General features: G+C 48.9%; 1 protein-coding gene across 2 annotated transcripts in view; it reads left to right on the forward strand.

The window, feature by feature from the left end:
• fkbp15b (FKBP prolyl isomerase family member 15b) overlaps nt 1-25,867 on the forward strand; it is a 171,687-nt gene that overhangs the window by 88,071 nt on the left and 57,749 nt on the right. For both annotated transcript variants that reach the window (XM_072488175.1, XM_072488176.1), the window contains exons 15-19: nt 5,792-5,894; nt 7,970-8,079; nt 8,694-8,801; nt 9,863-9,957; nt 14,478-14,580. In XM_072488175.1, the coding sequence (XP_072344276.1) occupies nt 5,792-5,894; nt 7,970-8,079; nt 8,694-8,801; nt 9,863-9,957; nt 14,478-14,580 (519 nt within the window). The remainder of the gene's footprint in view (nt 1-5,791; nt 5,895-7,969; nt 8,080-8,693; nt 8,802-9,862; nt 9,958-14,477; nt 14,581-25,867) is intronic.

The following is a 25,867-nucleotide window of genomic DNA, read 5'->3' on the forward strand; positions in this document are numbered from 1 at the left end:
CAGGCTCGTACCCACACAAGACGCCGTCTCCAGCCTCTTCCACGCAGCCCCCTCCATCACCCACTTGCGCACCATCGTCGCATTGGCAGCCCAGTAGTACCCACAGAGGTTGGGCAGCGCCAGCCCCCCCCCCCCCCCCCCCCCCCATATCTACTCCGCTCCAGGAACACCCTCGGAGTCCCTCGCGCCCACACAAACCCCATTATGCTCCTGTTGACCTGCCTAAAAAAGGCCTTCGGGATAAACACAGGGAGGCACTAGAACAGGAACAAAAATCGTGGGAGCACCGTCATTTTGACTGACTACACCCTACCCGCCAAGGACAGCGGCAACGCGTCCCACCTCTTGAACTCCTCCTCCATTTGCTCCTCCAGCCTTGTGAAATTAAGCCGATGCAGGCCCCCCTAGCTCCTGGCCAGCTGGACCACCAAATACCTGAAGCTCCTCGCTGCCCTTTTTAGTGGGAGCTCGCCAATCCCCCTCTCCTGGTCCCCTGGATGAACTACGAACAGCTCGCTCTTCCCCATGTTGAGCGTGTACCCCGAGAAATCCCCGAATTCTCCGAGGATCCTCATTACCTCCGACATTCCCCCCACCGGGTCCGCCACATATAGCAGCAAGTCGTCTGCATAGAGCGATGCCCTATGCTCCTCCCCACCCCGCACCAACCCCCTCCAGTTCCTCTACTCCCTCAGTACTATAACCAGGGGTTCAATCGCCAGTGCTAAGAGCAGGGGGGACATGGGACACCCCTGCCTCATCCCTCGGTGCAACCAAAAGTACTCCGACCTCCTCCTGTTCGTGGCCACACTCGCCATTGGGACCTCATACAACAGCCTAACCCACCTGACAAACCCCTCCCCAAACCTCTTCAGCACCTCCCACAGGTACTCCCACTCTACCCTATCGAAGGCTTTCTCAGCGTCCATCGCCACCACTATCTCCGCCACCCCCTCCCTCGTCGGCATCATAATAACGTTCAGAAGCCTCCGCACATTCGCGTTCAACTGCCTCCCCTTCACGAACCCCGTCTGGTCTTCGTGGATGACCTGCGGCACACAATCCTCAACCCTCGTGGCTAAGATCTTCGCCAGCACCTTGGCATCTACGTTTAGCAATGAAATCGGCCTGTAAGACCACTCTGCAGGGGATCCTTGTCCTGCTTCATGATCAAGGAGATCAGTGCCCGGGACATCGGCGGCGGCAAAGCCCCGCCCCCCTTACCTCATTGAAGGTCCTAACTGGCAACGGGCCCAACAGGTCCATATATTTTTTATAGAATTCGACCGGGAAACCGTCCGGCCCCGGTGCCTTCCCCGCCTGCATGCTCCCTATCCCTTTGGTCAGCTCCTCCAGCCCAATCGGGGCCCCCAATCCCGCCACAAGTCCCTCCTCCACCTTCGGAAAGCTCAATTGGTCCAGAAAGCAGCCCATCTCTCCCTCCTCCAGTGGGGGCTCGGACCAATACAATTCCTCATAAAAGTCCCTGAAGACCCCATTGATGCCAACCCCACTCCGCACAACACTCCCTCCCCTGTCCTTAACTCCCCCGATCTCCCTAGCTGCGTCCCACTTCCGAAGCTGATGCGCCAGCATCCGGCTTGCCTTTTCCCCATACTCATAAATCGCCCCCTGGGCCTTCCTCCACTGCACCTCCGCCTACCTGGTGGTCACCAGGTTGAATTCGGCATGGAGGCTGCGTCTCTTCCTGAACAGTCCTTCCTCAGGCACCTCCACATACCTCCTGTCTACCCTCACCATCTGCCCCACCAGCCTCTCCCTCTCCCTCTGCTCCCTCCTCTCCTTGTGGGACCTAATGGAGATCAGCTCTCTCCTAACCACTGCCGTCAGAGCCTCCCATACCATCCCCATTCGGACCTCCCCGTTATCGTTGGCCTCCAGGTACCTCTCTGCTTCCTCGGACCCGCTCACTCACCTCCTCATCCGCCAACAGCCCCACCTCCAAGCGCCACAACGGGCGCTGGTCCCTCTCCTCCCTCAGCTCTAAGTCCACCCAATGCGGGGTGTGATCCGAAATGGCTATCGCCGAGTACTCGGTATCCTCTACTCTTGCTATCAGCACCCTGCTCAAAATAAAAAAGTCGATCTGGGAATGAGCCTTATGGACGTGTGAGAAGAATGAAAATTCCCTAGCCCCCGGCCTTGGCAAATCTCCAAGGGTCCACCCCTCCCATCTGGTCCATAAACCCCCTCAGCACCTTAGCCGCCGCCGGCCTCCTACCCGTCCTAGACCTGGAGCGATCCAGTGCCGGATCCAACACCGTGTTAAAGTCTCCCCCCAATATCAGGCCCCCCATTTCCAAGATCCGACCCAACATGTGCCACATAAAACCCGCATCGTCCCAGTACGGGGCATTTACATTGACCAGTACCACCCTCTCTCCCTGCAGCTTACCATGTACCTACTGCCATTGTCTGCCACAATGCTCGACGCTTCAAACACACCTTCTTTCCCACCAAGATCGCCACCCCTCGATTTTTGGCATCCAGCCCTGAATGAAACACCTGACCTACCCGCCCTTTCCTCAATCTTACCTGGTCTGCCACCTTCAGGTGCGCGAACACGCGGGCCCGCTTGACCGGCCTGTTCAGTCCCCTTACATTCCAGGTTAACAGCCGGATCACGGGGCTACCCGCCCCCCTCCCCCGCCGACTAGCCATAACCCCTCCTCGGCCAGCCACGCGCCCGCACCCCACACCCGGCCCGTTACCCATGGCGGCAGACCCCGTCTCGACAACCCTCCCCACCTCCCCCTTGACCATAGCAGCGGCAACTCGATCCCCCCCCCCCGGGCTCGGATCCATCCTAGCTGCTTTACTCCCCCCATTGCACTTCCGCAAGTCAGCTGACTCCTGCTGACCTTGCCACTCCCGCCTCTCCTTCGACTCCTCCCGTTGTGTGACACACCCTCCTCTTCCATTCCCCATCCACAGCCTCTCCGCCACCCCCTTCCATCCCAAGCGCGGGAAACAACCCTCGCTTCCCCGCCCCCTCCAGTCTTCAGCGCGGGAAAAAGCACGCGCTTTCCACCTACCCGGCCCCGCCACCTCTGACGCAGCTCCTTTTACAGGCCCAGTCCCCTCGCCTCCGACTCGGGCCTCCCCCTCCCCCACGGGGCCCCATCTCGCTGCCGGCCATCCAGCCCTGTTCCATTTGCTTACTCCCATCCAAGAGCTCCCCCGACCAACCCAACCAAAACAGTACCCAACCCGCCCTAACCACCCTCACCGAACCAGAAAGAAAAAAACAAGAGCAAAGGACACCCCCCTCAAAAAGTAACATATCAACCGCAGTCCCCAAACGCCCATCCCGACCCTCAATCTGTGTCCAACTTCTCGCCTGAACAAAGGCCCACACCTCCTCCGGAGACTCAAAATAATGGTGCCGATCCTTGTAGGTGACCCACCATCGCGCCGGCTGCAACATGCCAAACTTCACCCCCTTCCTGTGCAGCACCGCCTTCGCTCGATTGTACCCGGCCCTCCTCTTCGCCACCTCCGCACTCCAGTCCTGGTATATTCGGACATCCGCGTTCTCCCACCTGCTGCTCCTCTCCTCCTTGGCCCACCTGAGCACACACTCCCGATCAGCGAACCGATGAAACCGCGCCAGCACCGCCCGCGGAGTCTCGTTAGCCTGGGCCAGCACTCTATGGGCCCCTTGCAGCTCCAGGGGCCCCTGGAAGGACCCCGCTCCCATCAGCGAGTTCAACATGGTGACCACATAGGCCCCCATGTCCGGCCCCTCCAGCCCCTCCGGGAGGCCCAGAATCCGCAAGTTCTTCTGCCTCGACCGATTCTCCATCTCCTCGAACAGCTCCTGCCATTTCTTGTGGAGCGCCTCGTGCGCCTCCACCTTTACTGCCAGGCCTAAAATCTCGTCCTCGGAGATCTTTTGTCGGGTCTCGCGGATCGCCACCCCCTGGGCCATCTGTGTCTCCAGCAGCTTATCGATAGAAGCCTTCATCGGCTCAAGCAGGTCCGCTTTAATCTCCCTGAAGCAGCGCTGGATAAACTCCTGTTGCTCCTGCGCCCACTGTATCCACGCTGCCTGGTCCCCGCCCATCGCCATTTTGTTCTTCTTCCCTCGCACATTCTTCGGGTACACCACCACTTTTTTAGTCTCCCCGCTCCTGGTTAAAACCATGTACTGTCGGGGAACTATTGTACTCCTTCCCACAGCGGGAAATGTCGGAAAAAGGCCGTTGGGGGCCCAGAAAAGAGCCCAAAAGTCTGTTTTTTTCGGGAGCTGCCGAGTGTGTGACTTAGCTCCGCATAGCCGCAACCGGAAGTCTAACAGCTGTAATATCTTGAGTACTAATTAAATCATAGGTTATAGTAAAATTAAGAGATGTCTGAATTTTTCAGTAACTAAATCCAAGGTTATTAGATTATAACATTTCAGTTAACTTCCTTTTCAAAAAAAAGAACAGGGAATTTTTGGTAATTAGCCATATCTATGGAAGGCAGTAGGATGCCTTCATGGAGTACCACAGTCACTATGGGTATTGTACCTGCCCCATTGGCAACATTCTGCACCACACTCTAGCCATCTAACAAACTGAGCTAACAGACCCCCTAAAAACGAAGTATATCTGAGTACGAAGTGTCAACTGCAATTGTTTTTGCATTCACGCTTTGGAGTGGAACCTTGTGACTCAGAGGCCACAGTGCTACCAACCGAACCACAGCTGACTGGTAGAAGTAAAGATTGAAACATACACGTGGGGTCAAACTGGTAGCTGAAATATTATAAAATTTGGAAAGAAAATTATTTTAAAACCCAGTGGAATTTTTATCTCTGAATGGAGAAATATGGCTCTCCACAAATATAAAATGTAGTTTTTCAGCTCATTATGGCCTCGTCCACCATTAACCCAATTCCGTCTCACTCAACAATGTGTAATTTTTTTTCAAGTAAATAACGTGAGAAGTGAAGGTTCGCATCAGCTCAACGATTGATAATAGATTTACATCTGCAAGGGCATCAAATGGAAAACCCTGTGGAGGAACAGAAAATTGCTGATTGCAACTTCTGAATTTCTGCATTTACTTGCTTACATGTAGAAGTTGTTGTCCGTTTCCCAGAAAGCTGATGACAGACACTGACCATTTTGTAATAGTTCGACAATAATCAGGCCCCACGTCAAACAAGATTTTACACCAAGCCATGTAAGGAGATATTGAAAAGGTTGATCAGAAGCTTAATCAAGCAGGGGAAAGAGAAGCGGGGAGATCATTCTCGAGCTCTGAGCCGTGCCGACTGAATGCATGGTGGCCAAGGATTGTGTAATTTAAAAATCAAGAATACACAAGAGGGTAGATGAAGCAGAAAGTGGATATCTGTGGATATTGCAGAGTAGAAGAGATGAGCACCTAATGCTAATATCTACTCCTGTTTGAAGGATTCCTAACTGGGACAGATCTACTGTCCTACATTCTCTGCTCATCACTGGGCTATTGGGCAATCCCCTCCTTGTGTAACTTAGCTTTATTAATATTCACATGCTTCAACCTATCAGACCACGGGACTATGACTTCACCCACTTCAACAGCGAGTCAGCTTCACCTGTTTGCGTGAGCTGATAGTCTGTGTTCACTGATTTCGGGTCCGTCACACTGGTTTTAAAAGTGTGAAGGATGCCTGCCTGTCCAGCTAACAGAGCAGTCATGTCATCAGCTGTGATGGGTGGATAGAAAAATAGAGGAAGTTTGACTTTTTTTTTCAAAGAAATAATTGCACATTTCATTTATCTTTTCTCTAATTCAGCCATATGCAGGAATATCCTATGGTTACCCACAAGGTCATGCTGCCCAGACCCAGATTCAGACTATTGCGCCGATGTTCCCAGTCCAGACACCGCAGTACCAAGGTATGAATGTTGCATTTGTACCAGGCACTATGCTCGAGAGATGGCATTTTCTGGTTTGTGTAAAATTCTGGAATGAATCTTAATTTGTAAGCCTTTAATTTGCAGTGTATGTAGTCCTTTGCTGTAGTTCTACAGACATGATTGCTTGGTCATAGAAACATAGAGAATAGGAGCAGAAGTAGGCTTTCAGCCGTTTGAGCCTGCTCTGCCATTCATAATGATCGTGGTTATTCATCCAACTCAATACCCTATTCCCACTCCTCTCTCTCCCCCTTTCCTTTTATTTAATCCCTTTATTCCCCAGTGCTGTATCTAATTCCTCCTTAAAAACATAAAATATTTTGGCCTCAACTGCTTTCTGTGGTAGAGAATTCCACAGGCTGAAGAAATTTCTCCTCGGCTCAGTCCTAAATGGCCTACCCTGTACCCTCAGATTGGGACCCCTGGTTCTGGATTCCCCCCACCATTGGGAACATCCTTCCTGCATCTGCCCAGTTTAGTCCTATTTGAATTTTATAGTTTCAAGAGATCTCCCTCATTCTTCTAAAATCCAGCCAATATCATCCTAGCCGACTCAATCTCTCCTCGTATGTCAGTTCCGCCATCTCCGCAATCAGTCTGGTAAACCTTTGCTGCACTCCCTCTATATCCTTCCTCTGATAAGAAGACCAAAACTGCACACAATATTCCAGGTGTGGGGTCTCACCAAGGCCCTGTATGACTGCAGAAATTCATCCCTGCTCCTGCACTCTAATCCTCTCACTATGAAGGCCAGCATAGAATTTGCCTTCTTGACTGGCTGCTGCACCCACATACTTTCAGTAACTGGTGTACAAGGACACCCAGGTCTCGTTGCACATTCCTCTCTCTCAATATGTAGCAATTCCGACAATCATCTGCTTTCCTGTTTTTGCTACTAAAGTGGATAACCTCACATTTATCCGCATTGTACTGCATCTACCATGCATTTGCCCACTCATTCAACTTGTCCAAGTCACATTGAAGCATCTCTGCATCTTCCATACAGTTCATCCTCCCACCCAGATTTGTGTCATCTGCAAATTTGAAAATATTACATTTAGATCCTCTAAATCATTGATATACATTGAATAGCTGGGGTCCCAGCACCACTCTCTGTGGTACTCCATTAGTCACTGCCTGCCATTTGGAAAAAACCCTACTCCTTGTTTCCTGTCTGCCAACCAGTTTTCTATCCATCTCTATGCACCATCCCCAATCCTATGTGCTTTGATTTTAAATGCTGTCTCCTGGGCAGCATCGATCGGCCTTGTCCTGCCCAACTCAGTGACGCGACGAGATTTGTGACACTCTGAACGTATGAATTCTTTAGTCATGGGATCAATGAGATCTCGTTTGGGGGGGCACGATCTCCATCACGCCCTTGTTGGGTGAGTTCCAGATTAACATATTTAAATGATGTATGTACCTATGTATGCGCCTGATTATCCCGAGGCCCGGGATTGAACGCTGTTTAGCACTGGTCCACACAAACGTGGCTCCGGCGTAACGGCACCTGGGGAGGTTGGCGGGGCATTCCCCGCCGTCCCGTTTGATAGCGGGATTGTTCTCTGTCCTTCTGGCGGCGATTTGTCAAGCATGGTTTCCAGTTCATAAATCCAAGCTGACTCTGTCCGATCCTGCCACTGTTTTCAAGTGCTCTGCTATTAAGTCTTTTTCAATGGACTGTATTGTGATTCTTTGCTCATTGATTAGTTGGTTGGGTTGTAGCGGCTGAGGTCATGTTCTGCACAAGCACCTGCCTTGTACTGTGGTTGTCAGTACAGAGTGCTTAAAAGGAGTTGCATTTATGGGGTCTCAATGTCTAATGTTGTATATAAAGCACCAGTGATTTGCTGTCTTGCACTCCACTCAGTGGAGCAGCAAATTCAAATGGGTAGCTTGTGAATTTGGTGGAGAGGTGGGATGCTGTTGTGTTTGATTTTCATTGCAGAAAGTTGATCTTTAATTGCACAAATTCAGTATTTTGTAGCTTGCAGTATAGCAAAAACATTTCTACACTGAGTTGTTGTGCTTTTTCTCTTCTGTTTTTGTAGCTGCTGGAGATGTCACTTCCTTTATGATGACCGAGGCGCGGCAGCATAACACTGAGATTCGATTAGCTATTGGCAAGACCTCCGATAAAATCGACCAGCTTTCTCTTAAGGTGGGTTGCTGTTTGAATCTTCAGCTTGGCATGTTGCAGAAAACGGGGCCAGCAACTAAACAAACGGGCGGGTGAGCATGTTTAACACCATCAGCTTGGGTTTATGTCCACATCAGCACCTTAATTGACCATGAATAACCACGTTTTCCTGGCATAAATGTTGCTCGCTCTTGTTATTTTCTGTCCCTTCACTGTCATTGGGTTAAAATCCTGGAACACCCTTCCTAAGACTTAGTGAGTGTAGCTACAGTGGATGGACTACAGTAGGACAAGAAGGTGGCTCACCCCTACCTTCTCGAGGACAATTAGGGATGGGCACCAAATGCTGCCCATGCCAGTTGTGCTTCAATTCCCTTATTGAATACAAAAACATTAGGTAATGGCAAATAAGGCTTGGATATTGCAGCCTCCACAGTCAAATGAGCTGACGCTATCAATGACAGGTGCTGGGACATGGGAGTCAGGTGCAAGATCAAGACTACAAGCTTGATGTGAATTAATATGATGTACGCGTGTGAGGCTACAGGTAAAAGGAAGGGATGTTATGGATAAAAGATTCTTGCCTCATCTCGAGAGAATATAGTGAAGCTGATAACTGTCCTTCTATGTCGCAGGTGGAAGATTTGCAGAAACATGTGAGCGGGCCCTCAATGTTCCCAGGCATTTCATCAGTAACGATGGAAACTAGCATGATCATGCATAACATCCAGAGAATTATCCAGGTAAGTGCATCTGCTATGTGTCTAGATGTTGGGTTTGTGGGGAAGATACTGCGGAGTTAAGCTTTTAGCATACTGTGGTGTGGTCACCTGTGTATATCCAACTGTTTTTCTCTACGCATTGTGGAAGGTGGAGAGTGTGGAGGCATCCCAAACAATCAAACAGTTGCCATAATGAAAGTCCACACCATGGAAACTTCGCACTTTTTCACAAAATCACAGAAGTTTTACAACCGAGAAGGAGGCCATTCAGCCCATTGTGCTGCACCAGCTCTCTGAGCAATTTATTTACTGGGAAGCTGCTGCTGTTTGCATTGATTGTCATCATTCCTTTGTGACATCTTGCCATCATAATTTTCACATTGTCTCAGCCATCCATGTGCATCCATACAATCTCCTCTCGGCAGACTTTCCTGTAGCTTATGATTTAAGTTAATTTATTACGCTGCCTCATGTGCGTTCTACTCTGATGCAACGGTGTCTGCATTGTACCATTTGTTTCACCCTTACCTCTACCCAGCAAATGATTTATAACTGTGTAGGTATGTCCCCTCCCATATAGACAATCCCAACCAGCTCTCATGGAGTTAGGATTTATATAACAGAGATTGATTATTGCCTACAACAAAATATTGAGCAAGTTAGTATGAGGTTGTGCTGAGAACTGTGCATTGTGGACTGTGTACACATTTCATGATGATCGTGCCCTGGTGTATTTTTTTAACCAGTTTAAACAGTCAGTACGATATTCTGAGGGTGTTAATGATCAATCGCTATGTATCCTGGTGTGCATGTTAATGTACACCAACGTAGATGCTACATCCCTGTACGTGTTACAATTTCACGAGTGCTGTGCTCAAACACTTAACAGCTGTCATTTTGCTCTGGTAAATGTGTTAATGACCTGTGCCCAGAGGTATTAATAAGACCTGGCACTATTTTCTGATGTGGGTGGTTATGGTGCTTTGCTTTTGGACACTTTCACTCATTGAGTGGAAAGTAGTTCCATGTGCTTGGTAGTTTGTGCTTTGTTTGCCTTTTCCATCTACTCTGATCCTTTGCAGGAAAATGAGAGACTGAAACAGGAAGTGTTTGACAAAAGCAGTCGGATTGAAGAACAGAATGGGAAGATTAGTGACCTGATCCAGCGAAACCAAAGGTACCAGAGTAGAAATCAAAACCACTTTGATCCCAAACAGTGTGAGGAAAGTTAAAGGAATGGGTCAAGACAGAAATACATCTTTAGTTTCAGATGAGTAGGTTTATTTGAAAACATTTTATTCATGCTGTAGGTAATCGGGGAATGTTGCTGTTTCACCTCTTGGGGGCAAGCATTCATTCATTCTCTGTACAATCATGCAGGGATTGGCTTGATTTGAACCCTGAACAGCTTAAATTAAAATGGTTAGTTGGCTGGATTGTGTTGATAAAGCTGTGCTAGTTACCTGTTCAAGTGGACTCGCTGGTTTTCATTAACCTGATTGCCCTTTTTAGGCATCAGGGATAATTCTCCTGACTGGTGCTTTGGTGAGCTCACTCATTGACCAAACTCCTCCTGTATTGTGTACAAACATATATCCCAGATGGACCAGTCTGTATTTATGATGGAGCCCATGTCAGTAGTCAATGTCTGGGCTTCCAGTTCATTTTAAAGTAACCCTCTAAAGCAGTTCCCAATCAATGAAATAATTTTGTAATGTTTTGTTCCCAACTCCTAACTGCAGTGACCTATCACAATAGTGTGATGGATATAAATTCAGTACCTGGTTATTTTTGTTGATGCAGGCCCTTTAGTTTGTATGGACTTAATATACTTGCTTAGACATCTGTGTTAGTGGATAGAGATTCAATAGTTGCTTTCAGAAGGGAAGGATTCATGCTTGAAGAGATACAATTGAAACATAGAACAAACCGTGCAGAAGGAGGCCATTCGACTCATCGAGTCTGCACCGACCCACTTAAGCCCTCACTTCCACCCTATCCCCGTAACCCAATAACCCCTCCTAACCATTTTTTTTGGTCACTAAGGGCAATTTATCATGGCCAATCCACCTAACCTGCACGTCTTTGGACAGTGGGAGGAAACCGGAGCACCCGGAGGAAACCCGCGCAGACACGGGGAGAACGTGCAGAACCCGCACAGACAGTGACCCAAGCCAGGAATCGAACAGGAAGATTTTACTCAATGAGTATATTCAGCAATAGCACCTGGACAAGTAAGGCTGGAACTGGAAAGGTTAATTATCCCCTGATGCTTAAATATGCAGTTATTAAATTAATGAAAACCAATGGGTCCATTTCAACAGACTATCAGCATGGTCACGTGACACAAGCCAGTAGAATGATACTACCAGAATTGCTTTTTGAACGAGCTAGAGCAGACTTGATGGGCCAAATGGCTGCTGTCTGTGGTGTGCCTGTCTGTGATCCTGTGCTTTGTCAGTGTGAGTGAGCTGGTTTTCATTGACTTAATATTTGCCTTTTTTAAGGCATGTGGTGCTAGTTAAACCTTGCAGTATCAGCCTTACTTGTTTAGGTGTTGTTGATGAGTGTTCTAATTAACTAAGCTCTCCCAGTGTTTCATGTATAAACGTGATTGACCTGTTCTCATTTATGGTAGAGCATGTCTAAGCTGTCAGTTGACTTAAATCAGTGATGATAGACTAGTGTCTGGGCCACATGAGTGGCCCTCCTTCATCTCAGTGGCCCACAAGATTGAAATCAGACTTGTCGACTAACCATGACCCTATGAATAAGATTAAATAGATTCAACTTCAAATGGTAAAGGGTGGCATGTGGCACAGTGGTTAGCACTGCTGCCTACGGCACGGGGGTCCTAGATTCGATCCCGGCCCTGGGTCACTGTCCGTGTGGAGTTTGCGCATTCTCCCTGTGTCTGAGTGGGTTTCACCCCCCAACCCAAAAATGTGCAGGTTAGGTGGATTGGCTATGCTAAATTGTCCCTTAATAGGAAAAAAAAATAATTGGGTACTCTTAAATTTATTTTATTAAAAAACTCCAAATAGTAAAAAGAAAAGGAATATTGACACTTTGGACACAGAGGAAGCGCACGACTCTCACAGTCAGTATTGATCCCCGGGCCACAGGTTCCCCACCACTGACTTACTGCTGTTTGCAGTCAATGAAAATCAGTTTTTAATAATTGTTCCTAATTCCCAAATAAGAACATTGGAACATCAGAGCTGGATGAAGCCCAGACATTAACTAACATGGTTCCATCATACATCTAGACAGATCCACCTTGGACATAATTATACATAATGCACAGGAGGATTTTACTCAATGAATATATTCATCAATAGCACCTGGAGTAAGGCTGGAACTGGAAAGGTTAATTATCCTCTGATGCTTAAAGCAGTTATTAAATTAATGAAAACCAACGGGTCCATTTCAACAGACTATCAGCATGGTCACGTTAACACAAGCCAGCAAATGATTTGAATTTGAGCATTTGAACATGTAGCCCTTGTGCCTGCTCTGCCATTCAGTATGACCGTGGCTGATTATTGTCCTTCGTTCCACTTTAAATTTATTCAACAATAGAGAATTCCAAAGATCCACAGGGGAAACAACCTCCTGTTTCTATCCTGTCATGCCCCTTTAGAATCTTGTATGTCTTAATGAGATCACCTCTCATTCTTCTAAATTCCAGGGAGCATAGATAGGCCCAATTTACTCGGCCTCTTATAGGACAGCCCTCTCTCAGGGACCAATCTAGTGAACCTTTGCTGCAGTGCCTCGTATAATCCTTCTTTAATTATGGAGACAAAACTGCACACACTACTCCACGTGCAGTCTCACCAAAGCCCTGTACAATTAGAGCAAGAGTTTTTTTTCTCATTCATGGATTGTGGGCTGGCCCAGCATTTGTAGCCCATCCCTAATTGCTCTTGAACTGGGTGTCTTGTTCTGCCATTTCAGAGGGCATTTGAGAGTTTATTATTACCAAGTAAGGGATGGCAGATTTCCTTCCCTAAGTGACATTGGTGAACCAGATGGATTTTTTAACAACAGTCGATAATGGTTTCAGACTTTTAATTCCAGATTTTTATTTAATTCAAATTTCACCATCTGCTCTGGTGGGACTCAAACCCTTGTCTCCAGAGCATTGCCCTGGTTACCTGGAATACTAATCCAGTGACAATACCACTACGCCACTGCCTCCTTCTTTATTCCTATATTCCAATTCCCTTGCAATAAAGGCCAACATGCTACATGGGGTGGCATTGATGGGGTGATGGATAAAATGTGATAGTCTTAAAAAGGGAATTGAAGAAATGCTTGAAGGAGAGAAAATTGTAGGGCACGGTGAATTGTTGTAAGAACAAGACCACAGAGACTCCTATATAGAAGGGGCTTCTCTATTGTCCCAATCTGTGATTTTGTTTTAATTGGCAGCAAATGTGAACTGTTTACAGCAGGAAGGATTAATCATCTAAGGTTCAGGATTAAGGCCTGTTGGGTTTGCATCTAGTCATTTTTTTGCTTGCCTTTGAAACTTGAGTAGACAGTTTGGCTTACAATGTATTAGTTGTTCATACTGCTCTATTTTAATCCCAATTTGTTTCATTTTCTCCATATCCTTTGCTATCCAGGGAATGCCCCTTTTCCCTTTCAAATCTCTCTACCTGCTCTCCATCTATGAAATTGTGGGGCAGTGCATTCTACATTCCCCTGTGAAGCGTATGACTGGGAACTGAAGCTGTGTAACAACTGGTGAATGTATAATCTCAACCATGCGACTGATGCTGTCACTGGGAGCAAGTTCACCCTCAATATCCCATTCGCAATTCAGAATGGGCAATTAAGCCTGGTCCACTGGCACCTGGCCATTTCATAGACAAGAATAGGCCATTTAGCCCCTTGAAGCTGTTCTGCCTGATCTGAACCTCAACTCCATTTACTGGCGTTTTGCTCAATATCTCTCACTAACCTTATTAACAGTCTCAGTATTGAACATTTCCATTGACTTAGCTTCACAGATTTTTGGGGAAGGAAGTTCCAGATTTCCATACTCCTTTGTGTGATTAAAGTGCTTCCGGATTGCTTTATTGCCCAACTCAAATTTTAAAGCAATGCTCCAATAAGAATTGCTCTACCAGAGGAAATCGTTTTTTTTTTTGGTGTCCACCTTTTTTGAATCCATTCACCATTTTAAAGACACGATTAGATCTCCCTATGCATTCTAAACATAAGAGTATATAATCCAAGCTTATAATACCCTTGTAACAACTGTTTAAGCCCCAATGTCATACCAGCAATTCTTTGTTCTGCCCTCGCCAAGGCCAGTATCGTCCATTTGGTGCCCAAAACCGAGCAAGTGATCCCGGATGGGATCTGAACACCACTTCATAAAACTGTAGGGGAAAAAACGGTGTGGAGGTTACAAATTTATGTATGTTGACAGACTTCAGAATTATTGTCCACTTGATGTGACATCTGTTTATGGCTAACTTCTTTCAGAACTGCTAGATAATCCAGCAGGGCAAGTCTGGCGAGTTGATGATTTAAACCTATCGAGATCGTGCATGACCAAAAATAGACGAGTCAAAATATTGTCACGCGCAGTAATTCAAATTTTGCCCTGCCTTCATCCTCATTTGCTGTTATCCTTCACTTATATTCTCCTTTCCTTTGTCTGTCTCCCTCCTCTTGCAGGTATGTGGAACAGAGTAATTTGCTGATGGAACAGAGGAATGACTCTCTGATATCCTCAACAGAGAACAACCAGGCTCGCATCTTGCTTGCAGAGCAGGAGAAGGTGAGATTATTTTGCCTACACCCATGGAAATGGGTTAAAGTTACAGTGAAGCTGAGGTGAACACTGGGGTGGGAGAGGTGTTGAAGTGTGGTATAATCATGCAATATTCAACCCCCAAAAAAGCATTATTATCATACACAGTATGAACCCTTGAGTGTAATATTGCTGTAGAACATTGCAAGGAATATAAAATGTTGAACATCCATTGTGAATGAAGGCTTGTCATAGAAGTCATAGTCATAGAATTTACAGTGCAGAAGGAGGCCGTTCGGCCCATCGGGTCTGCAACAGTCCTTACAAAGAGCACCCTACTCAAGCCCACGTATCTACCCTATCCCTGTAACCCCCACTTAACCTTTTTGGACTACGGGCAATTTAGCATGGCCAATCCACCCAACCCGCACATCTTTGGACTGTGGGAGGAAACCGGAGCACCCGGAGGAAACCCACGCAGACACGGGAAGAACGTGCAGACTCCGCACAGACAGTGACCCAAGCCGGCAATCGAACCTGGGACCCTGGAGCTGTGAAGCAACTGTGCTAACCACTATGCTACCATGCTGCCCTTGTTTGTATTGCTGACTATATATCCTTTATTTAGTAAATAGTAACCTTCGAATCAGCACAGGATGGTGATTCTTATTAATGAGTCGTGTTAATCAAAGAATAGGGCTAGCAGTACAGTGTTGAGGCAGAGTGGAGGGAGTTTAACTTTGCATATAACTTGATGTGACCCGAGAGTACTTGATGCAGAAACAAAATGTCTGAAATGGCAGGTGTTGCATCTTGAGCTTGAGGACAAAATTCACACAGAAATATCATAATTTGTCTTGGAGATTGGCAATACTTTCTCAGTACTGCATACTGTTAGTGAGAGGAACTTTCACTTTCTTTATGGGTGGACTCTGACAATGAACTGTTTTTGAGGATGTCAGCAAACCAAGTACCAATGGTTTCTGGAATGTTTCGCTATCTCTCCTCTACTGGTTGAGAAACATCCTTCCGGGTTCACTTGTGCTGTGCTCTTTTGGGCCATTGTGCAAAAGTGTTCCCCCAACTCTATTCCATGTAGTTTCCATGCAGATAATGGTTTGTGACTGCACAGTGCTGTAATTCCCTGTTCTTCAAACTTTTTTTCCGGGGACTCATTTTTACCAACCCGGCCAACCTTCGGGACCCAACCCGGCCGACCTTTGCGACCCAACCCAGCCGACCTTTGCGACCCAACCCGCCCAACCTTCGGGACCCAACCTGGCCGACCTTTGCGACCCAACCCAGCCGACCTTTGCGACCCAACCCGGCCAACCTTCGGGACCCAACCCGGCCGACCTTCGGGACCCAACCCGGCCGACCTTTGCGACCCAACCCGGCCAACCTTTGCGACCCACGCCGGCCGACCTTTGCGACCTAACCCGGCCGACCTTTGCGACCCACGCCGGCCGACCTTTGCGACCCACGCCGGCCGACCTTTGCGACCCACGCCGGCCGACCTTTGCGACCCACGCCGGCCGACCTTTGCGACCCACGCCGGCCGACCTTTGCGACCCACGCCGGCCGACCTTTGCGACCCACGCCGGCCGACCTTTGCGACCCACGCCGGCCGACCTTTGCGACCCACGCCGGCCGACCTTTGCGACCCACGCCGGCCGACCTTTGCGACCCACGCCGGCCGACCTTTGCGACCCACGCCGGCCGACCTTTGCGACCCACGCCGGCCGACCTTTGCGACCCACGCCGGCCGACCTTTGCGACCCACGCCGGCCGACCTTTGCGACCCACGCCGGCCGACCTTTGCGACCCACGCCGGCCGACCTTTGCGACCCACGCCGGCCGACCTTTGCGACCCACGCCGGCCGACCTTTGCGACCCACGCCGGCCGACCTTTGCGACCCACGCCGGCCGACCTTTGCGACCCACGCCGGCCGACCTTTGCGACCCACGCCGGCCGACCTTTGCGACCCACGCCGGCCGACCTTTGCGACCCACGCCGGCCGACCTTTGCGACCCACGCCGGCCGACCTTTGCGACCCACGCCGGCCGACCTTTGCGACCCACGCCGGCCGACCTTTGCGACCCACGCCGGCCGACCTTTGCGACCCACGCCGGCCGACCTTTGCGACCCACGCCGGCCGACCTTTGCGACCCACGCCGGCCGACCTTTGCGACCCACGCCGGCCGACCTTTGCGACCCACGCCGGCCGACCTTTGCGACCCACGCCGGCCGACCTTTGCGACCCACGCCGGCCGACCTTTGCGACCCACGCCGGCCGACCTTTGCGACCCACGCCGGCCGACCTTTGCGACCCACGCCGGCCGACCTTTGCGACCCACGCCGGCCGACCTTTGCGACCCACGCCGGCCGACCTTTGCGACCCACGCCGGCCGACCTTTGCGACCCACGCCGGCCGACCTTTGCGACCCACGCCGGCCGACCTTTGCGACCCACGCCGGCCGACCTTTGCGACCCACGCCGGCCGACCTTTGCGACCCACGCCGGCCGACCTTTGCGACCCACGCCGGCCGACCTTTGCGACCCACGCCGGCCGACCTTTGCGACCCACGCCGGCCGACCTTTGCGACCCACGCCGGCCGACCTTTGCGACCCACGCCGGCCGACCTTTGCGACCCACGCCGGCCGACCTTTGCGACCCACGCCGGCCGACCTTTGCGACCCACGCCGGCCGACCTTTGCGACCCACGCCGGCCGACCTTTGCGACCCACGCCGGCCGACCTTTGCGACCCACGCCGGCCGACCTTTGCGACCCACGCCGGCCGACCTTTGCGACCCACGCCGGCCGACCTTTGCGACCCACGCCGGCCGACCTTTGCGACCCACGCCGGCCGACCTTTGCGACCCACGCCGGCCGACCTTTGCGACCCACGCCGGCCGACCTTTGCGACCCACGCCGGCCGACCTTTGCGACCCACGCCGGCCGACCTTTGCGACCCACGCCGGCCGACCTTTGCGACCCACGCCGGCCGACCTTTGCGACCCACGCCGGCCGACCTTTGCGACCCACGCCGGCCGACCTTTGCGACCCACGCCGGCCGACCTTTGCGACCCACGCCGGCCGACCTTTGCGACCCACGCCGGCCGACCTTTGCGACCCACGCCGGCCGACCTTTGCGACCCACGCCGGCCGACCTTTGCGACCCACGCCGGCCGACCTTTGCGACCCACGCCGGCCGACCTTTGCGACCCACGCCGGCCGACCTTTGCGACCCACGCCGGCCGACCTTTGCGACCCACGCCGGCCGACCTTTGCGACCCACGCCGGCCGACCTTTGCGACCCACGCCGGCCGACCTTTGCGACCCACGCCGGCCGACCTTTGCGACCCACGCCGGCCGACCTTTGCGACCCACGCCGGCCGACCTTTGCGACCCACGCCGGCCGACCTTTGCGACCCACGCCGGCCGACCTTTGCGACCCACGCCGGCCGACCTTTGCGACCCACGCCGGCCGACCTGCGCGCCCCCCTGTTTTCTCTTACCTTGTTTGCTGCTGACAAAAATGGAGGAAATGGTTTTGGGTCCCTTTGGCCCTCGTACACGCTCCTCCAATGGAACCTGTTGGATGAAGGTGAAGCCTTCTGGTGTCGGAAAGTATGGAGTCTCCATCTGTCCAAAGTTCTGAATTTTTTTCCTGTAAAATTTTATCAAATAAACCCCCCCCCCCCCCGAACTTGTTAAAAATAAAATGAGTAAAATAAATGAAAAAAATGAGTAAAATCCCCCCCGAACTTGTAAAAAAATAAATTAATTAAATAAATGAAAAAATAAAAATTAAATGAATGAAAACCACTACAGAACTTGTAAAACAAAAAGCTGCAACCTTTTAAAAAAAATAGCGGCCGCACTGCGCATACGTGCCCGAGCGCATGCGCGCCGATCATAGTGCGCGCATGCGCAATGCGGCCAAATTGTTTTTTTAACATGTTCGCAGCCGCTTGCAGCCGGCATTATGAAAAGTCGGCTGCTGCGAGGGAATTTGCGCGATCGGGAGCGCCGCGGACAACGGCTCCGCGACCCTCCCGACACCCGCCCACGACCCATCCGCGGTTGCGCCCCTGACTTTGAAGAACACTGCTATAATTGATGAAGCTGATTCTTCTGACTTCATTTCAAGAGTAATCTCTAACTGCTGTTGTGATTTGGAATGGTTGGGTGATTCTGGGATAATTAAATCACTTGCAAAAGACAAAATACTCCTGCCTTCGAATGAAGTTTCATCTCCGCATCCTTAATCTGGAGAATTTGGATTATTTTTTGTTGTTACCTGCCTCATTGCATTGTTAATTGCCTTGCTGCTGCTACCTTCAAAGGCAAGTGATGCTCAAACTGTGCACTCTTGTGTGTTGTGGAACCGAGGGCAGAACACATGGCTGTCGTAGAATATCAAACCAGTATAATCTAAAAAGAAACTCTGTACTTTTCCTCTCCTTATCTGAATGTGTGAGTGTGCAGTCATGCAGGCGTCAGATACCCTCCTGTATCTTACCCAAGGGGGAATGATGGACATTATGTTTTTAATGGGCTAGTTAAGCATGGGGGGCAGCTGTCAATCTTGTCCTCATTTGACAATGCACATGTAAAGCATGGATACCAATCATGGGTGAGTCTTTCTCTTTTGTTGTTGTTAAGTGTGCTGAGAACAGTTCTCTTAGGCTATTTCCTTGGATCAAGACATTCATTCTTAATAAGTAAAGTCCCAGTTTTTATTTTGTATTTAATTGCTTCTTCAATATAATTTGAACAAACAAAGGGTGAAAGTTATACCAAATATATCAATCTCGGGCGCATTCTGCTCAATATCAACTGAGGAAGTCTTATACGCATGAGGAGCCTAAAATCCAATGCCAGGTCAAACTGTGGGTCAGGAACTCGGTGTTTGCTTAGACACAACTGCACAAGTGTATGGGTATGGAGTTCTGCTCCGTGTGATGTGCTGAATGCCAAGGATGGTGTGTGTTATATTTGGTGTTTGAAAGCTGCCAATGACATTTGCTGAGGAGACAAGAATGTGGGACGCTTTAGTGACTGTTGCTTTCATGCAAGCCTTTGTGCTCACTGTACGTGTGCTTCACTTACTGTCAGTCTACTTTCTCTTCTCAGCTTGCACTGCCAGTGGAGTTGGCAAGAGCTCAGGTGAGGGAGCCCATCTTGTGCTTTTAGTGTGCGCTTGGCATCATTTTGCAACCTTTCTGGGTTAAGTTGGCCTCTTAAATAAAGCAAGGTACTGGTCAACTGGAACATGATGCAACCTCCTTCCTTGCTACTGCAGTGTGCTTAATAACAGCAGAAAACTCCATCATCTGCTCAGTTTACCATTTGCAAATTATTATCTTGCCTCCGCTTGCTTTCATGCTACCCCTCCCACATTTCATCCCAGCGCTTGCACCTCCTCAAACAGCGAATAAGCAAACAGCATCTGGTGCCATTCTGCTTTTCACCACTCTCCACCCATCAATGCTTTTCTACTTGTCCTGAAAAAAGTAGCTTCTTGCTGGCTCCACAGATACTGTTCATCTTGCTGAGTGTCATCGATTACGACCTTAGACTTGGGAGAGAGTTGTCCTACTCTTCACCCAGTATCCCAGTCTGTATAGTGCAATATGCACATGTTTCAGGGGCTCTCTAAATCGCTAGTCGATTAGTTGAAGGTACATGTGACGGATTGTGTGGTGCCTGACTTTGACATTGTCCCTGATGGAAGAGCTTCACCTTCACAGAATGTCTGAGATTTGAGTGTGCTCTGTGTGTGTGGGAGGGAATTGTGAACCGCTGTCCTGCTTCACTGGGTTGTTTGTTGAGCACTAATTTTTTGGTGTCGGTGTCAATGTCCAGCATTCCCTGTTTGCCGGGATACACTGATTACTCATCCTTGTTCTCTATTATTGGGCCACTGTGTAATAAATCAGTCCTCGAGTTGCCTCATGTTCTTGGCTTGCAATCTGTCCTCCTGTTGAGATCAGATAGTTTGTGCGTTTGTCATTCCATGTACATCCACTATGAGACATGTTAAATTCAAATTTGATATTTGAAAGTGTTTGAAATGCCAAGTGTGCTTTCATTCCAAATTATGGAGTAGCCCAATGTAACTCCCATCACCCCAGTTACAGGTCATCGCAACCTGCAACAACCTACAGCATCTAAGGCAATTTTCAAACCACACGATTGTAATGCCTAAGAACGGAGATAGGGAGTTGCTCTCACTCACCTCTTTCCTACTTGCTGAGTGTAATTTTGTACACTGCAATGATTATTGAATTCAAAATGTTACTCTGCTGATGCAGTACTGAGATCATGCAATATAATGAACATCAAGCTAATTGTGACTGGCTGCTTTTGTTAACATCACAGCTGGATCAGATTTAATACTCTGAACTGGTTACAATATACCAGTTGAGACTAATCCAGTGTTTTATACAGGCATTTATCATAACTTTCCTTTTGTACTCTATGCCCTGGATTACAAAGTTCAGGATGCCACAGGCTTCAACCATTTTCTTAACCCGCCCTGCCACCTATTTGTGCGCATATACCCCAAGTCCTTTTTCCCCTACACCCCATCATGTCTGTTTTACATTGTCTCCCCTTGTTCTTTCTACCATAATGAATCATTTTACATTCTCCATTAAATTTTATCTGCCACTTGTCCACCCCATTCCACCAGCCTATCTATGTCCTCCTGAAGTTAATACCGTCTTCCTCACAGTTATCCATATTTTGTGTTATCTGCAAATTATTTTGCAGATTGTACTCCTTATGTGCAAGTCTGGTTCGTTAATATATGTAACAGAATCATAGACTTGTAACAGAACAGGAGGAGGCCATTTGGGGCATTATGTTTGTATGAGCTCTCCAAATCAGCAATTCACTTAGAGCCATATCAGGAAAAGCAGAGGTCCTAACATCTACTTAGCCCACATCTCCACCCTATCCCCGTAACCCAGTAACCCCTCCTAACCTTTTGGACACCTAAGGATTTAGCATGGCAAATCCACCTAACCTGCACAGCTTTGGACTGTGGGAGCACCTGGAGGAAACCCACGCAGACATGGAGAGAAAGTGCAAACTCCACACAAGTCAACTGAGGCCAGAAGAGGGGCTGTTTAGCACAGGGCTAAATCGCTGGCTTCGAAAGCAGACCAAGGCAGGCCAGCAGCACGGTTCAATTCCCGTAACAGCCTCCCCGATCAGGCGCCGGAATGTGGCGACTAGGGGCTTTTCACAGTAACTTCATTTGAAGCCTACTTGTGACAAGTGATTTTTATTTCATTTTCATTTCATTTCGATTGAACCCGGGACCCTGGAGCTGTGAGGCAGCATTGCCAACCACTGTGCTGCCCTTAATGGCCAAACGTTTGGTCAAAGTAGTAGGTATCAAATAGCGTCTTAAAGGAAGAAAGATGGATTGAGGGGTTTGGAGAGGGGTTTTGAGGGGCAGCTGAAAGAACGTCCCTCAATGAGAACACTCATGGGCCAGAATTAAAGGCGTGCTGATATCATAGAAAGTTTGGGGGTCAATGAATATTTCGGAGATGGGGAGGAATGAGGCCATTGAGGGATATGGAAACACAGATGTGAAGTTTAAAATTGAGGCATTGCTTAACCAGGAGCCATGGGCAATGGATGCACAGGACTTGCTGCAAGCAGGCAGCAGGAGTTTTGGATGCCCTCAAGTACAACATAGATACTCCTTCTCTTCTAATGTCCCTGTTCTTTCGAAAGACCTAGAGTATGTTATTCCTCTGTGCCTGTTTTTCTCATGCATTTTAAAATCACATTCCCTACTCTTTATTAATCCTGCTATACTTTTGATTATTCACAGGAGATGGGCATTACTTTCAAGGCCAAAATCTATTGCCCATCCCTAATTGCCCTCAAGATGGCAGCTAGCTTTCTTGGACCACTGCGATGTGTGTGATTATAGGTACATTCTTATTGATGTTAGTTAGAGAGTTCCAGGGTATAGATCAATAGTCAGTGAAGGAATAGCGATATATTTCCCAAGTCAGGATGGTGTGCAACTTGGAAGGGGAACTTGCAAGTGTAGCTGTTTCTATACACCTGCTGTCTTTGTCCTTTTCTCTGCAGTAGAGTTTGGAAGGTTGAAGAAAACTTCGCTTCGTTCTCGTGCCTTTTTCTAGTCTTTAAGTTATTTTAATTTATGTAGATAAGTGGAACCAGGGGATACAATGTATTTGGATTCTCGACAAACACTTGGTAAAGTAGCACAAGTGAGGCTTTCGCAAACAATTAGGGATTGGGGGCAATATAGGAGAGATTCAGTATTGGTAAACATTATGAAAACACGATGGCAGGGTGCAACTTGAGTTCTGCAAGCATCAGTGCTTGGGCCTCAGCTACCTAAAATTAATGCGATGGGTGTGAGTTTAGCCATTACATCAGCAGGCTCAAGGGGATGTTCAGCCTACTCTTGCTGCTATATCTTGGGTTAGTATTATCCTGTTTCAAAATGTAAAGGTAAGCCCTGCATCTACAGGCTAGTAAGTTTAAATTTACTCCTTCTGCATTGTAAATTCCATGAATCTATGTCCTAATATCACCTTATGTGGCTTGTCATTAAATGTTGTTGTATAATTACCTTCTTTTGAACATATCGGACCCACTTCCCACGGTGGGGGATATAATGGGGCTGTTGACTCAATTTGGGGCTTTCTCGGGATGCAGCCTAAACTTGGAGAAGAGTGAGCACTTGTGGTTTCTCCGCCGGAGTTGAGTGTGGTGGTTGGGTTGCCGTTTCATGTGGCGGCCTCCCACTTTAGGTATCTGGGGGTGCAGTTGGCTCGAGATTGGACCCAGCTCTGTAAATTGAACTTCACGAGCCTCTGTCCCTGGGAGTGCCCCCCTTGCCACTGCATCCTCAATTGTGAAGCATCTTGATTTTCTAACAGATTCACCACAATAATATTTTGAGATAGGGAGAAATGAGGCCATGGCGGGATATGGAAACACAATGTGAAGGTTAAACTTACTCCTTGATAAAGTAGCACATTGAGGCATTGCTTAACCAGGCTAAAAGAGCTAAGTTCTGAGAATAAGATTATATAGGCAAGGTTTGTCTTCCCTTAAGTATAAAAGATTAAGGATTGACATGATGAGGTGATTTGATAGTGTATATGAAGAGAAACTGTTCTTTGCTTGGGAAGCCCTGTACAGTGTGACCTTAAAGTTAGAGTTAGGCCATTCACTTTTTAAATTCTTTCCCAGGAGGTGGGTGTCCCTAATTGCCCTTTAATTGAGCGGCCAGTTAAGGGTCAAGCACATTGCTGTGGGCTTAGATTCACATGTAGGTCAAACCAGATAAAGAAGTAAAATTTTCTTCCCTAAAGGACATTAGTGAACCAGATGGGTTTTTATTTTTAGTTTTGCAATATTTTAAAGTTTTTCACTTTTTATGCATTAAAAAATAAAACACACCCCACCTCAAACAGAATGAATAGAAAAAGAAAAACTAAAAACAACCCCCCGTACCCCACATAAGATCATGGAATTCACCCTCTGCAGAAGTTCACCCTGTGCAACATTTCACACCACACGCCCTCCTCCAGTTCCGTCCCCAACTTCCCCTCCCACTTAGCCCAACCCCCTCCAGCGGTACCATATTCTCCTCCAAAATCCTCCCATAAATCCCTGAGGTACCCCCCTCCTCCATGCCTGCCACTGACCGCACTTATCTAACAGCGAGGAAGGTAGCATACACGCTAACCTCCGACCTCCCCTCCAAAGTACCCGTAACTATCACATATGCGCTCACCCCGATCTGCCACCACCTTATCCATCTGAAACCGCACACTCTTGTAAATCGGTATTGCTACCCCCCCGCCCCCCCCTTTGCCCTACTGTCCATGCCTGTCTAACCCAGTCCTTATGAAGCCTTACATGGTTTTCACCTGCAAATGCGTGTCCTGCAGCAGCACCACATTGGCCCTCAAGCCCATCAAGTGGGCAAAAACCCTTGCCCACTTTACTGGCCCTCCCAATCCTGCACCTTCCCTGTTACTATCCGAACAGGGGGGCCGCTCACCCCCCTGCCCCTGCACCTGCATATCAGCCATGTCCACTGTGAAGGAGAATCCGAATCCCTAGCCCCGCCCCACAAATGAGACCAAGAACAACTCCTAGTCACCGTCAACCACCTCCACCCCATCCATCCACACCTAACCACTTCCTTCTCTCAGTCTCCACCTCCCCCATTTACACATTCTTCTAAGTAAGCCGAAACCTGCCTATCCAGGTTCAGCCGACCGCAGCCCCTTCCCCCACCTCACTCCCATTCACCAGCCAACTCCTGTTTGCTAGTGATAGCTCCTGCCAGAGTCCCCACCCACCGCGTCCATAACAAAGGAGCTAAAAGCAAACACCTTCAGCCACACCGCTTCCTCTGAGGCGAGTTGGTCACTGTGTCGGGACAGAGCTTCCTCCACCCTCTTCAGTATCTTACCATGCTCCTGCCGTGCCATCTCTGTCTTTCCAAGAGCCTCCTTTATCGGGGCCAACGAGTCTTCCACCGATTTCTTTTTTTTTTTAAACAAACAATTTTATTGAGGTATTTTTTGGCATTGTAAACAGTTACAGATAACAGAAGCGTGCAAACATCAATATAAAACCAATACTTCAATCAAACCATACTGCACATGCCCGCTCCTCTCCCCTAGACACTACCCGCCTATTTATCCCTCCTACTCTACTCTAATCTCCCCCCCCCCCCCCCCCCCCCCCCCCCCCCTGACGTTCACTCTCCCGCAAAGAAGTTGATGAATGGTTGCCACCTTCGGGCTAACCCCAGTACAGATCCCCTCAAGGCGAACTTAATTTTTTTCCATACCCAGAAAACATGACATGTCCGAAAGCCATAGTTCGGTCTTCGGGGGTTTTGAGTTCCTCCATGCCAGCAGTATTCACCGCCGGGCTATTAGGGAAGCAAAGGCCAGACTTCCGGGTGCAGCTATGCAGAGCTAGGTCGCATGTTCGGTAGCTCCCGCTTGGAACGGACTTTTGGGCTCTTTACAGGGCCCCCACGGCATTTGTTTGACGTTTCCCGGTGTGGGAAGAAGACTGCAACATTCCCTCGACAGTGTCCCCCAGGAATGGTATGTCTCTTGGTTACCAGTCCCGGCAGAAACAGTAAAAGATTTGGCGTAACTGCAGGATAAACAAAGCCTCTTCCAGCATGCAGGTGGGGGAAGGGCAAGCTTAAAGCTGCGAGCTGACTTGAGGGCCTTTATTAAAGGTGAATTCTAGTAGCAGAGGGAACAAC

This window comes from Scyliorhinus torazame, chromosome 22 (genome assembly GCF_047496885.1).
Source record: "Scyliorhinus torazame isolate Kashiwa2021f chromosome 22, sScyTor2.1, whole genome shotgun sequence".
NCBI classification, from domain to species: domain Eukaryota; kingdom Metazoa; phylum Chordata; class Chondrichthyes; order Carcharhiniformes; family Scyliorhinidae; genus Scyliorhinus; species Scyliorhinus torazame.